Source organism: Littorina saxatilis, linkage group LG11 (genome assembly GCF_037325665.1).
Source record: "Littorina saxatilis isolate snail1 linkage group LG11, US_GU_Lsax_2.0, whole genome shotgun sequence".
Lineage (NCBI taxonomy): Eukaryota > Metazoa > Mollusca > Gastropoda > Littorinimorpha > Littorinidae > Littorina > Littorina saxatilis.
In genome coordinates this window covers 13,751,087-13,766,602 of record NC_090255.1, presented here as the reverse complement: position 1 = coordinate 13,766,602, position 15,516 = coordinate 13,751,087, and the positions used below count along the sequence as shown (strand labels likewise).

The 15,516-nt window shown below is 51.6% G+C and overlaps 1 protein-coding gene across 1 annotated transcript in view; it reads right to left on the bottom strand.

Moving 5' to 3' along the window:
- LOC138979799 (intermembrane lipid transfer protein VPS13B-like) overlaps positions 1-15,516 on the bottom strand; it is a 73,489-nt gene that overhangs the window by 10,576 nt on the left and 47,397 nt on the right. The window contains exons 42-47 of the mRNA XM_070352542.1: positions 15,257-15,436; positions 13,912-14,470; positions 11,794-13,035; positions 10,983-11,159; positions 9,632-9,802; positions 1,477-1,650 (exon numbers count right to left, since the gene is read on the bottom strand). Coding sequence (XP_070208643.1) covers positions 1,477-1,650; positions 9,632-9,802; positions 10,983-11,159; positions 11,794-13,035; positions 13,912-14,470; positions 15,257-15,436 — 2,503 coding nt within the window. The remainder of the gene's footprint in view (positions 1-1,476; positions 1,651-9,631; positions 9,803-10,982; positions 11,160-11,793; positions 13,036-13,911; positions 14,471-15,256; positions 15,437-15,516) is intronic.

Here is a 15,516-nt window from a genome sequence, read left to right as displayed (position 1 = left end):
AGGTAACTCCCCGGGTGTATGGTCATTACCATGGCTACGTTTACACTTTTTGTGGTTGGGGTTGCTTCCCTTAGACGGTTAGCCTTTTCAGAACCTAGCATCTCCGATTGTGTCAATGCTACATGTGATTCGGAGTAGGAATATGTAATTTAATGGTCAGTCGGCCAGCAAACATTCATGAATTGATCTTTGGACAAGAACAACAGCTTCTCAATGGTACGCTAGCTCCAATCTTCTGAACAAATTCTACTTTTAATATCCCCATGGTCGAGTGCACCATAAAGAGTATTTACAGCTGATGGAGGAGTGTGTGCGTGTGTCTGCCTGCATTCATGCATGTATGTGGGTGCGTACATGTATCAGGGCTCCCCACAGTGCGCGTCGTTGTCATGCATCCCGTAGATCCTCTTTTCAGACTGTAGTTATCGGCTAACATTACCCCCAAAAAATACCAGAATTTGAGTTAAAAGTGTGCCGCGTGTGTGTAGCATTTAACAAGGTATAGTGGAAGTGTCCTCCTTGAATATTCTCGTGATAATACTTGAAACCCACTTCATATCACATTATTATTTATATCACATTATTCACGATCACAATGCGTTATATATGTACACAGGGGGTTTGGGATCCGGGAGTCTTGGGACCCTCTAAAGCAGCACTTAGGGGGTCCATTGCCCCTCTAAACACTCAAAGTGGGGGTCCATTGCCCCTCTAAACACTCAAAGCGGGGGTCCATTGCCCCTCTAAACACTCAAAGCGGGGGTCCATTGCCCCTCTAAACACTCAAAGTGGGGGTCCATTGCCCCTCTAAACACTCAAAGCGGGGGTCCATTGCCCCTCTAAACACTCAAAGCGGGGGTCCCGGGACCCTGTAGGACGGGCGTCCGTGGGGAGCCCTGTGTACGTGCCTGTACATGCGTGCATGCCCATGTCACCATGTGTTCTTTATGACTTGCTAATAGGTTGGTTGTTGTGTTTTACAAACTGACCAAACAGGGACCATCCTGAAAAAATGTGTGCCAGAAGTGAATATCACACTCCTGCACATACTCCCACCTGCCCGAATGTTCTAGCAAAACGGCCCTGAATTATCACACCTTCAAGCCTGTCCTTAACTGGCCAAGTCGACTACGCAAAGTATACTTCGAGGATCTGGTCGCACAAAGCTTTAGCACTGAGTTTTCGGTAAAAAGACTTGCGAAGTCTTCGCGAAGTCGACTTCGGGCTCAAATAAAGGACCACCTTTACAGTCAAATTTTGCCGGCTATGCCTTTGCATTAATTTACATAATAAACAAATTTGCATTGGTCCTGCATATAGCCAAATTGGTTAAAATTAAGGAACATTAAAACACAACATCCAACCAACCAATTACGTTGTTGATTTCTAAATGTTAACTATGTTCATTCATAATAAATGTAATTTATGCTGATTCCTAAATACTTATCATGTGTTGCATAAATGGATGATCAATACCTTGGCCAGTGCGAGAGACAAACTCAGCGGCGCCCCCTATGGGTTTGGTGATGACCCCGACCAGTCCTTTGCCCACGCCGGCCATGAAGCTGCCCGCCGTGCTGCCGGTCGACGCCGCTGTCTCCCGGGTCAACACCGACTGTAGCGGCTGGTCAACCAGCCCTGCCACTGCACCTGTCATCAATCAACACCTGTTTATTAGCACACCTGTCATCCCATCTTTGCACGATCACACAAACTTCAATTGCTGGCTGACAATGCTGCTTCTATATATATACGACTTGTGTCTGTCTGTGTGTGTGTGTGTGTGTGTGTGTGTGTGTGTGTCCGCGATGCACGCCCAAGGTTCTCGATGGATCTGTTTCAAATTTGGTGGGCATATTCAGGTAGACCCCGGACACAACCTGCTCGATGAGATATTTCAACACATGCTCTCAGCGCGCAGCGCTTAACCGATTTTGGTTTTTCTCTGGATCCATTCCCAGTAACTCTTCCTTATCTTCTCCAGTGTTTTCAGCGTTTATCTCCCTTCCTTCGTTTGGCGTCAATCCATATTCCCGTTTCTATTTTTAGAAGGTCACTGTCGACAACGCTCAATCCATATTCCCGTTATACTATTTTTTAGAAGGTCACTGTCCCGGCAAAGCCGGGTATTACTCTTCTCCAGTGTTTTGCGCGTTTATCTCCCTTCCTTTGTGCGGTGCGCCGGCAAAGCCGGCGTACACCCGGTCCCCGGCGCAGCCGGTATTTGGCTCAACTTCTTCCCGGCGAAGCCGTACCCGGCGAAGCGGGTATTCATCTAGTCCTATATTTATGCCAACACTGACTGGTCCACTTGCCCTGCCACTGCACCTGTGGTCGTGTACACCTGTTTATCAACACACCTGTAATTGCACCTTTTCACACCTGTAATCACGTCTTTGCATGATCACACCAGCTTCTACTGCTGGATGATAATCGAAAATTTTATTGTAAATTTTCATTTAATAAATATACCTACCCGAATCACATGTAGCAGTTGACTCAGTCTAAAGTGCTAGGTCTGAAAAGGCTACCCGTCTAAGGGGAGCAACCCCAACTAAAAAAGTGTAAACGTAGCTATGGTAATGACGACGCACCCAGGGAGTTACCTCCCCTCCTGCGTACTACGTCACTACTGCTACTGACCACGTGACCCCTATCATTCGACTCGAAGAATAAAATCTCCAAATCATAAGCGGGGTAGGTGGGAGGGACTACGATATGTGATTCGGGTAGGTATATTTATTAAATGAAAATTTACAATAAAATTTTCGATTAAATTACATATTCCTACTCCGAATCACATGTAGCAGATTGAAACAACAAGGCGGTGGGAAAGAAAAAGTTCAAACTCACTCTCAAATCCTTGTCAAGAGCTGACCCCCTGCCACCATGGCAGGCAAAGCTCTAGATCCATCCTGGCGAAGAGCCGAGATGTCACGCAGGTAAAAATTCATGAAGACATCCTCGGAACGCCAGTATGCGGTGTGTAGCACCTCCTCCAGTCTTCTTGATCGTAACACGGCCAAGGAGGAAGCCCAAGCTCGCGTCTCGTGAGCCCGAGCTGATTCCAGAGGAAGGACAGGCTGTGTCCCCCCTTCATTGCGGCGGCTCCACTCGTAAGCATGCTTAATGAGCGCCGACACCCACCGGGCCAGAGTCGTCTTAGTAATATCCTTATGTCTCTCCGTATTGAGAGAAATAAACAAAAGCTTTTGAGCTGCGGATCTAAGAGACTGAGCACGGGCAAGGTAGATGTGAAGGGCTCTAACAGGGCAATTTACTAAGTCTGGATCATTCGGAGCCAGAATAGTGGACAACGGCCTGACATGAACCAAAGGAGAAGCTCGCTCGGGAGCCTGGTTTTTCGCAAGAAACTCAGGTCGAAACCGCAAAGTAACGGACCCATCTGATTCAAAGGAAATGTCGTCCGAATTACCGGAAAGAGCGTGGATCTCACTGCCCCTTCGTGCCGATGCTAGCAGCAAAAGGAAAAGGGACTTGCGTGTAAGATTCGCAAAACTGGCATCTCTGAGAGGTTCAAAATCCGCTGAACGCAGAAACTCCATGACCAATAAGAGATCCCACTTAGGAACGGGCGTACGAGACTTGACGTCAGAAAGGGAAGCGCCCTTGATGACTCCAGCGATCACGCCACTAACATCTATAGAGCGACCTATCTGGCGTAGGGTCGCCGAGATGGCCGATCTTCTTACTTTCAACGAGGCAGCAGAAGCTCCCTGAGAGGACATGAAAGCAAGATGGTTCGCCACATGCATCGTGCGGGGCGCCGTAGCATCCAGCCGATGCTCGTGACACCAGGTAACCCAGGCCCTCCAATGTGACTCATAAACGGACGAGGTAGATGCTCTGTGCGAGCGTCCTACCAGGTCCATGGTCAGATCTGATGCCCCTTTGCGCCTCAGAGAAGACCGCACAACCTCCACGCGTGAAGATTCAGCATCTGAGGCTCTGCGTGGAGGCTGCCGGTGTGAGGCTGTACCAGTTCTCCTCGCGTGAGAGCGAGAGGAATGGGAGGGCCCTGGGCGAGTCTCAGCAGGTCCGGGAACCACGGCTGAGACGGCCAAAGAGGAGCGATCAGCAGGAGGGACGGGCCCTCCTGCTCCGCCTTCCTGAGAACTCGCGTGAGCAACTGGAATGGCGGGAACGCGTAAGCCTCCAGGCCTGACCAGGAAATGTCCATCGCGTTCGTCTCCCACGCCTCGGGATCCGGGAATGGTGAGACGAACACTGGTAGTCTCTTCGAGAACCTGGTGGCAAAAAGGTCCACCTGAGGTTTCTGCACAAGAGACCAGAGACGATCCAGCGCTCCGTGAGTGATGGTCCACTCTGTTTGAAGCACTCTGTCGGAGCGGCTGAGCGCGTCCGCCAGAGTGTTCAAGCTTCCGGGCAGGTACCTGGCCGAAAGCCTGATTTGATGCTCTGAACACCAAATCAGGATCTCGCAGGCCCTGACCGAAAGCGACGGAGACCGCGACCCTCCCTGCTTGTTGATGTAAGCTGCCACTGTCGTGTTGTCTGTAAACAGACGAACATGCTTGGCCTGAAGGGAGGGCCGGAACTTGTCCAGAGCTAGAGCCACGGCTTCTAGCTCCAGCAAGTTGATGTGCTGCATCCTCTGATCTGCCGACCACAGACCTGACGCAGTCAGCTGGTCTGTGTGAGCCCCCCACCCCACCAAGGACGCGTCCGTGAACAGGTCCAAATCTGGGGCAGGAAGGGCTATCGGCACGCCCCTGCACACCCACTCCGTGTCCAGCCACGGAAGGGTAGCGGATTGGAACCATCCCTGGAGAGGGATGAGGGCATTCCAATCCACCGTGGGAGAGTCCACGAACGGCTTCAGCGCCAGCTGAAAGGGACGTTTGTGGACCCTCCCCAAGGGGACCAGGAGAGCCATGGACTCCATCTGCCCTAAGATGGAGGCCAAAGTCCGCAGGGAGGCCCTCGGGAGAGGCAAAGTGGAGCGTATGCACGCCTGGAGCTTGTCCACCCTCTTCTGAGAGGGCTGAACAGTCCAAGCCACCGTGTCGAAAGACATTCCCAAGTAGGTGAACGTCTGACACGGTGTCAGCTCCGACTTTGATCGGTTGATCGAGAAGCCAAACATGTTGGCCTCCCGAAGAACCGATTGGGTATCCTGCTCGCACCCCACCTGACTCTGACTCAGGATGAGCCAATCGTCCAGGTAGGCACGTAGCCGGACACCCCGCGACCTCACCAGCGCGCAGACCTGTCTCACGACCATGGTGAAGACCCAAGGGGCGAGAGACAGGCCAAAAGGAAGGGCGCGAAACTGGTAAACCTGACTTGCCCACCGGAAACGAAGCCATTTCCGGTCGGCTGGATGCATAAGAATGTGGAAGTATGCATCCGTCAGGTCGATGGAAGTCGCCCAATCTCCCGGGCGGAGAGAGTCCCTGACCGACGCTGGCGTCTCCATCTTGAACCTTATCTCCCTCAAAAAGGTATTGAGGAACGACAGGTCCAAGACAGGACGCCATGCCCCTGAGGCTTTGGGGACGGCGAAAAGCCGTCCGTAAAACCCAGGGGAACTGTGGTCGAGGACTTTCTCCACTGCGCCCTTCTGCACCAGGGAGTCTATTTCCGACCGAAGGACGGAAATGGCTTCCTGCGAGGAGGGAGGCCTGAACGCCGGCGGACGCCTGACCAGAGGTGCCTTGCCGTCTTTCCAGAGAAGACGGAAGCCCGACCTCACGACCCCCACGATCCATTGACTCTGTACAGACACGAGCCAATGGGAAAGTGCCCGGGAAGGGCCCCCCGCCATCACCAGAGTGGAGGGCGGGGTGGGGGGGAGATCGGGAGCACTTCATTGGGGGTGAGGCTTGCTTCCAGAGCCGCCTCTCCCCCTGCCGGAAGACGGTCGTCTTCTCGAGCCCCGAGAAGAGGAACGTCCACGACCCTTGTCTGCCGGTTTGGGAGGGCCAGCAACCTTAGCCTGCTTCGGCTGAGAAGGCTGAGACTGCTTGGACTGCTTAAGGCTGTGCAGGGAAAAGTCAGAGAACTGCTGGTCCCTGTTAGCCTGAATTTCCTGTCTTCGGGCATCAAAAACGAGATGCCCAAAGAGGGAACCCTCCAAGACCGGTGAGGCACGCAAAGTGTCCTTGGTCGCCTGATCCGAAAACTGAGAGTGTGACAGGAAGAGATCCCGACGACACATAACAGAGTGCGCATAGTGCACAGCAGAAAGTCTCATCTGTTCTTCATTGACCCTCGCAAGAGCGGCCAACAAAGTGGAGACGTCATCCGCATCCTGATCCTCGCTGAGAGAGAACGGATTCAGCGAATCAGTGAGGGCACGAGAGAGGGCCCGAATGAGAGTCTCAGCAATGGAGGCAAGCTCCAGCTGCTGACGCCCTGCCTCTTCAGAAGCAATCAGCGTGTTCTCAGAAAAGAGCACGCCGTCATCCTTCTTGATAGGCTTGGCCAACAAGGCAAGCATCTCCGGAGGAACTGTCAAAGATGAACGCGGGAGAGCGAAAGCATCCAACAAGTTCCTAGGAGACTTCTGCAAGACCAACCGCCTGTGAGACGACAGAGCGAATGCAGAAGCCTGAGAAGGCGAAGCCATCCACTGCTGAGCCAGCTCCGGAACTGAGCCGTGAGGCACGAGCAGCGGAACCGGAAGTGAAGGAATTCCGCTTCCGGAAGGAGATGGCTTGGCCAAAACTTGAGAAAGCTGAAAGGCTATGGATGGAGACTCCAAAAACCGGAAGTATGAGTCATCCTCCTTCCCAGAGCGAAAATCAGCCATCGCGGACGGTGCCGTCGAAGCGGCAGCCGAAGAGACCGAAGCCCCTTCCGCGAAATATCTCGAAGTGACCTCAGCCGCAGCCTCAAGAGCCACTTTGAGTCTCTCCGGATAACCAACACGTGCAGCTTCGCTGGCGACGGACTGAATATCCGAAACATCCGGCGAAGGACCGAAGTCCACGTTGCTGGTAGAAGGGCGGTGAACACCGTAACCGGAAACCGGAAACCCGTCCACTCCAATACCATCCGAACTCATGCCCTGAATAGGGAAAGAGTAAGAGGACGGCATGCCCACAGCCGCCGGAACCGGAACCGCAGTCGAAGCAACAACCGAAGACGGAAGCGCTGACTGCCCCGGCCAGGGCTGAGACACCTGCCCAAAGGGCTGGTGATGCCCCCCCGCGACCGCCACCCGAGAGGAAGCGGAAGCGGAAGAAGCAGCAGATCCGGTCTGAGCCGGAAAAGTATCAGACGCGACCGCGAAAGGCGGAAGCGCAGACACTGTGGACGGCGGCCGGAAGGCCGAATGCCCAGAGGGCCACGTCCGGTCAACCCCGGAAACGACCCCAGCGGGTGCGTACATCGGGGGACCTATGCTTCCGGCGAGTGCCGGAAGCGCAGCAGACGGAACCGGCTGGTCGACTCCGGAAACGACCCCAGCGGGTGCGTACGTCGGAGGACCTACGCTTCCGGCGAGTGCCGGAAGCGTCGAAGCCTGAACCAAATGCCGCCATTGCTCATCGACACGATGGTCTTCCGTGAAGCCAAAGTGAGAACGAACAGGGGTTTGCGGGTCGTGAACCCGCCGAAAAGGGCTGCTTCCCAGCAGGGAGCGTCCAGCGGCCTCACGAGGACCTACGGACCAGCCCAACTTACTTGCGTCGCCAACCACAGCGGTAGAAGGCACAGAAGCAACCGCCTCGGTCAAGGACAGCGTCACAGCCGGAAGCGGAAAGGAAGCCATCGACGGGACAACGGAAGTCGAAGGCTGAGAACGCACCATCTCCTCTCTCACCAACGTGCGTAGCTCGGGAACCAGCGAAGAAAGCAACGATGAAACCAGCGACGTCGAATCTGCAAGCGGCAGAGAAGACGAGCGAGAAACAATGGAACGCGTAGGTTGATTAGACTGCCCCCCAACCGGCTGGTCATTCGGGGCAGAAATAGGGACCGTCATAACAGCATTGTTAGCCGCGTCGGAAACAACAACCAAAATAGGCTTAGGGACAGAAGTGGAAGACTTGGGTTTAATTTTCCCTTTCACATCAGCCTTGCCGCGCTCGCGCTTTTTGTCTCCGTCAGACATGCTGACAACAAAATGGAGACACAAAATTCCAAAATGGCTACCACAAAATACGTGACCAACACGTGGCCGAAAATTTCAAGTAGCAACTGAAAAATTACGTTCGATACAAGTAAAGGAACGAGCTCACCAACTACCAGTGCAGCGGGTGAAGAGACGGGTGTGGGTGCCGGTGGGTGTCTAAGCAAACACCAAACAGCGAACTTCCACTAGAGCCAAAAAATTCACGACCTGCTCCCTAGAAAGCTGAAGTGTCGAATGATAGGGGTCACGTGGTCAGTAGCAGTAGTGACGTAGTACGCAGGAGGGGAGGTAACTCCCTGGGTGCGTCGTCATTACCATAGCTACGTTTACACTTTTTTAGTTGGGGTTGCTCCCCTTAGACGGGTAGCCTAGCACTTTAGACTGAGTCAACTGCTACATGTGATTCGGGTAGGAATATGTAATTTAATGCTGCTTCCTGTGCCAACACCGACTGCAACGGCTGGTCCACCAGCCCTGCCACTGCACCTATCATTGTGACAAGCTGTTTATCAACACACCAGTAATTGTACCTTTTCATGCCTGTAATGGCACCTTTACACACCAGTAATGGCACCTTTACACACCAGTAATGGCACCTTTACACACCAGTAATGGCACCTTTACACACCAGTAATGGCACCTTTACACACCAGTAATGGCACCTTGACACACCTGTAATGGCACCTTGACACAAAAGTAATGGCACCTTTACACACCTGTAATGGCACCTTTACACACCAGTAATGGCACCTTTACACACCAGTAATGGCACCTTGACACACCTGTAATGGCACCTTGACACAACAGTAATGGCACCTTTACACACCTGTAATGGCACCTTTACACACCAGTAATGGCACCATTCCTGTAATGGCACCTTTTCACACCTGGAATGGCACCTTTTCACACCTGTAATGGCACCTTTTCACACCTGTAATGGCACCTTTACACACCTGTAATGGCACCTTTTCACACCTGCAATGGCACCTTTTCATGCCTGTTATGGCTGCTTTACAAACCTGTGATAACATCTTTGCATAATCACACCACCTTCGCTGCCAGCGGATAACACAGCTTCTTGTGCCCACACCAACTGTAACGGCTGATCAACCAGCCTTGCCACTGCTTGTCAAATCCTGTTGACCTATGTACACTTGAACCCCCATCTCTTGAGACCGCTCATTTAAGAATTCCCCCATAAGACCCTTCGGGTTTTTTCTCAGATTTTCTGTTCCAAACGTATGTAAATTTACTTCAATTTCCACACTCCCTCTAATATGAGACTTGATTTTTCTCACATTTTCGGAGGTCTTAAAAAAGATTTTCCTCTGTTTAATCTTGAAAGCAAGCACCTGCCCACAGCGACCACTCCAAAGGATCCCTGACAAGTTTTTTCCCTCTATAATTCTCCTTTCTATAGCGACCACTGCTGGTCATCCCTTCCATAGTCATTGTAGACAGGTTCACCTGTATTAGTAGTAGTAGTAGGATGATAATGAAGATGATTACCTAGCAGACTGAGGCCAAAGCCGGTGAGCCCCTGGCTGAGCCCGGAGGAGAGTCCGGTTGGTCGCTGTCGCCGACTCTCCTCCTGTCGCTGCTGGTGGCTCGAGTCCAGCGACAGGCGGTCCATGTTGCGCGACACGCTCGACGCAAAGTTGGTCACCGACGTCATCATTCCTGTTGTCAATCAGAGATACATGACGTTTACTGTATGCCACGTGAGACATCACTACAAAAGAACACGTCACCGACGTCATCATTCCTGCCGTCACACAGAGATTTTTTTATTTTTTTATTTTTTGGTCACAAAGGGACTGCATGTCACGAGAGACATCACTACAATTGACACAATCCTCAGTTTCTTAATATGACGCAATTCCATTTTACTTTCTGTCTTCCCTTATGTCTTAATTACTGATGTTCCAGCAGTTTTCATGACTTTTGATACAGAATATAAACTTAATGGCTTACAAATATCTTCAATACATGTACCTGATATTCATCGGAATCAGAATAAAATGCTGACGGTGCAGATTTCAAATCCTTCTGTCTGATCTGTATTACGACTACATTGTACCACACAATATTTTCTTTAGGATATTAAATTTGAGTCTTGCCTTGCATCATTTTTTTCCTAACAAAGGAGTCAGAATATGAGAACTTTGCCACTACAGCAAACGGCAATATTCAGATTCAGCCCCCTGTGAGCTTCATCGTCACACTGAATGAATCTCAAAATGTTCACCCTTATTTTAGTATGTGACGTCACTTCCACAGGGCTATATCTGGAGTATGCTCAGTAAATATGTAATCAGCTCTGTCACACCTAGTCCACAAATGTTTAACAATGATCTCACTGTCGGTGGTTATACACTCAAGACGTCACAGTTTGAGTGGGATCCATACTTATACAGTGGAACCCCCCCTTTTCAGCCCCCATAATTCAAGACTTCCTCCCTTTTAAAACCTTGTTGTCTAAGACTTTCTATCCATAACCTGTGTAAATTTACCCCCATTGAAGACCCCCTCCTGTTTAACACTTTCTACCCCACCTATGTTGACCAAGTGTTTTTTAGCCGAGACCAGCTGTGCTGCAGCAGGTCACTCAGAATTGTAGTAACTGTGTGGTAACTGTGTATCAACACGCTGGAATGCAGGCGTTAGATGGACGTTACAGGAAGCAACTGAAGCTAAGAGTCTGAGCGGATATATCCGTACCTGGTCAGATAGAGCCAAATGAGTGGGTACGGTCATAACCCGATTTTCCCAAACTTGTGGAGGTCTTAAAAGGGGGGTCCCACTGTACTAAACAATTGCTAAAGCCATATTTCTAGCAAACTATTATAATTGTACTGACCTGCAGTGACGTTGCGCATGAGGGAAGACACGCCCCCAAAGACGCCGGTGACAAAGGCGGCGGGGCTGCGCGTCAGGCCCTGGTAGGGCAGGCGCACCAAGTCCGACAGACCCGTGCTCACGCTGCGAACCAGCCCCGTGGGGCTTCCCAGCAGGTCCATGGACCCCACCACCATACCTGTCACGTACAGTCATTGCATGCTAATTAACACATCCATAATGTGTCACAAGGTATGTCTGCACAGACTTATAAGACCTACTGGACTGCATGAATTAAGGAAGCTCAACAGAAATACAAAACAAAACAAAACAAACAGATTGTAAGTATCAACAGGGCGGGGAAACAACAAAAGTTTGAGGAATAAAAACAATTGTGGCTGGCATGAAGAATAAGACGCTCGTGATCTTTTGCTTCATATCAGTCATCACAAATCATTAATTGCCACCATTTAAGTGTCAAACAGTTGTGATTCACTTTCTCTTCCTGACAATGTGATAAAGGTAATGCCTACTTCTCTGAGCCTGGAACCTCGTAATGTAGCCATCCAGCAGAACAACCTCTTTTAAAAACACACAGACACCTTAAGCCTTTCTCCCTTTCAACATTCTGTTTTCTATTTCTATAAGTCTGAACATTTAACTCAATTTGGAGACTGATCTCTCTTTTTTAACCCTCACATTTTCAGATTTGTTAAGTCTTAAAAGATCTTGGGGGTGGGGTGTGCATTGCACTGTACTATGATGAAGATAAGGATGGTCCTGCAAAAATGTTATAAGATAAAAATAAAATAAAAAGTCAGACAAGTTCCCACCTGCCCTGAAGATGGCTGCGGTGATGTAGTGCATGGCCGTGGTGTAGGCAAGCTGTTGCGTCCCCGTCAACAGGTTGTGTCGCTCGAACCGCCCCAGTGTCAGGGGGGCGTGGTCTGTGGCCAGAAAGAGGCGCACCGAGGCATGCACACTCAGAAGGAGGCTGACGGGCTGCATGCAAAGATGGCGGATACGAAGCGGTTGCTGGTGCAAGCGTGCCGTTTCCCACACGCTGGGCGGAACACATTCCTTACGCTCCCTGCGATCAGACTCTCCCAGGCGGTGCGGCACCAGACACAGAGCCTCGTGGTACAGGAGGAAGAAGTAGGAATCCTCAAAGTAAACGCTGAGCGGTTTGACGGCAGCTTCCAAGGAATCCACGAAGGATGCACTGGGCAGCAAGGGGTCTCTGCTGATGACGAGCTGCACGTGCACAAAGCTGTCTGCACGCAACACCGCCGCCACCTCTGTCAGGTCCTGCTGGGGGTGGAGGGGGGGTTGCGGTGGAGGAGGGGGGTTCTGGGGTTGCAGGATGAATGGGAAGTCGTAGAGTCCGCGGTGGGCGAGGGGGTTTTCCACCTGCACATGGCCCACGCAGACCGCGGCGCACATGCTGCTGGAGGCGCCCCCTACAGGGTAGCAGGTGAGCAGGACTCGCTGCAGCTCCACCAGGAGCAGCTGGGTGATGAGGTTGGTGTGGGAGACGTCGTCGTGAAGCGTCACCACCACCCCCTCCAACAGCACACCCACACTCACCGGCAGCCACGACTCTACGCTCTGTTGCATGGGCTGACGGACAACCGCACTGTCCAAACACACGCTCCCTGAGTCCTCCTGCATTGTGGGCGGGGCCAACATGGTCGGAGCTTCCTCCACACGCGTCAGCTGCTGTGCGCCCTGAATCCTGCTGCGGACCTCCTTGGCGGACACCTCGGCCTTGTTGAGCACGCTGAAGGTCACGTGATGCACGGCGGACAGCACCTGGATGTTGACCTTGATGTTGGCCGCGCCCTTCATGTGCAGGAAGGTGTCGCCGGCGTCCAAGGCCACTCCCGCTGACCAGTCGGACACCCCCTTCCCCTGAGATGCCGGGAGAACGGCGCGGACGTGGATGCGGGGCAGGGGTCCTGGGTCGACGCGCGGGAACTGGGCGTTCACTAACGGCATGGTGTAGTGGCTCCACCCCCCGCTGGCGACCGCTGGCACCGCCTCTACCAGCTCCATCTCCTCTTGCACTGTCTTACCTGTCAATCACAGTGTACATCATTAGTCCACTTGTCAAGTCGTTAGATACTCACAATTATTCATAATTGATATATCTCTTATGTGTGAAGGGTACATGCTTTGCTTGTATAGACGTTATAAACAGTGAACGTGAAAAAAGCATGGTCTTGAAAGGGGGAGTCCTAAACAGGGTGGGGCATCTTAAATGGTGGGGAGGGAGGGGTAGGGGGGGTGGTACTAAACAGGGGTCCTGACATTCGGTATGTGTGTCTTTAAAGGTACTGAACTTGTCAAATCCAGGTGCACGGAGCCCCTGGGGCTTTAAGTCATACCTCAGGCAGCTATCCGTTAGAAGAACTACCAAGTTTCATTGACTTGCGCCCAAAGAGTCAAGAACTGCGATTTTTTTACGAATTAATTTCGTACACGGACCCGGCTGGTCTTGGCCTATTTTTGGATCTAAATTTAGATCAGGTAGATCACCACATCATGCACAAAAAGACACGTCACTAAGCAAACTATGTCAGACGTCATCATGAGTTTGTGTAAAACAAAATGGAGGCTGGAATCACTCAGTTGAATCGAACTCCGACCAAACACCACGTAATAACTAGGTTAATTTATGCACTCGCGTGAACAAGAAACTGTCGAGCTTCACAGATGTCGTCGTTGGGTAGTTTTGGGTTTGTTTTACTACCATAGGAGGATTTTTGAACTGTAAATGCACTCAGCTGCAACAAAAACGCAAAACGAAGGCTGTGAGCTGCACTGTGCCTTTAAAGAGGGAAGAAAAGGGGGATGTTTCATATGGGGGTCTACTGTGAAGTCGGGGGGGGGGGGGGGGGGGATCTTAAAGGGGGGGGGGGGCGGGGGGAGTGTTGTACTGTAGTGGTTACCTGTGGAAGTGGCCCTGTCCAGGCCCTGTCCGTACTGCAGGGGGAAGGGACACAGGTTGTGCAGCCAGCAAACGGGACTGCTGTCCACACTCACCACCACGTACGTCATGGCCCCCTCCACCACGCTGCTCACACACACCGACACGCTCCCCCCCTCCCCCCGCCCCACCGCCACCGTGCTGCGACAGCCCTCGGGGGCCGACACCACGCGTACCGGGATGCTCCAGGTGGGCGGGGCTTGGGACGAGGGCTCCGTCTTGATCCTGAGTGACACGTACAGCACCAGTTCTAGAGCCTCAGCGCTGACGTTCTCTTTCTGCAGCAGGTGCCAGTTGAGCAAGGGATGGACGCAATCTTTCTGCTTTTTGTGGCTGACGGTGGGGAAGTGGACGGGCTGGATGGTGAAGCGGTCTGGCTGTACTTTAGTTCCCGTCTCTGGGGCAGCCATCAGTCGCCCCTCAAGCTGCCAGCCGCTCAAGTTGGACAACCGCAGTCGCTCGATCACCGTCACCACACGCATGCCGTGTTTGACCGTGGACACCACTGACAGCGGGACCACCTGCAACATTCATCATAAACTTTGATCAGCACTCTATCACTACTCTACCATCACAACAACCATTTCACATTCTCTACAATCAAATTCTCGTCTAATCTACATACCTGCACAACAGTGCACTCAGTTCATGAAACATAATAAACTTTGATCAGCACTCAATCAGTACCGTATTTTAGGGACTATAAGGCGCTTCTTTGTAAAAGGCCCCCACTTTTGAGTTTAAAATGAGAAAAATCCACACATTATAGGCGCTTCTGGTGTATTTGGCCGCAAGTCAAAGGAAGTATACTGAGTGGAAATACGCTTTCTCCCCGATGTGCGGTGAGATCAAAGAGTCTGCATACTGAGAGCTGTTTGACCTTGTGACCTCAGGTCAATGATCGAGTTTTACCTATGAGACCGACGCCTTTGATGTCTGAGAGGAAACTGTTGCGCCTTATAGTCCGGAAAGTACGGTACTCTATCATCACAACAACCTTTTCAAATTCTCATCTAATCACCATACCTGCACGACAGTATACTCAGTTCACGAGGACACAATACTATCATTGGTCATGAACATGTAAATTTGGAAAGCACCTTTTCCTTCCTTGTAAATCCTTGTATAATATTCAAAAATCAGTTATTTACTAATTCCGAAACATCCTTTGGCAAAACATTTTTAAACAAGAGAAAGAATTGGATAAAGACCAGGCATCCACCTGCTTCACAAGTCAACAAACGAGGGGAAAAGTGACGCTGAACCACAAGAGACAACTAAAGTAAAACAGGTCCTTATTGTCCTACCTGTACCAGCCCCCCAGGTGTGTGTGAGGGCAGCAGAAGCTGTAGTTGCACCTGTCCGTCCAGGTAGAGCACCTTGCCCAGGTGTGGACTGTAGCGATGCTGCTCCACCTCGTCTTCACTCAGAGGTATGGCCGCCCCTTCCCACACCTGGCCCTCTCCCTCACACCCCAGTCTCAGCTCCTTCACAACAAGAAATAGTTACATCCCCTGTCTTCACTCAGAGGTATGGCCGCCCCTTCCCACACCTGGCCCTCTACCTC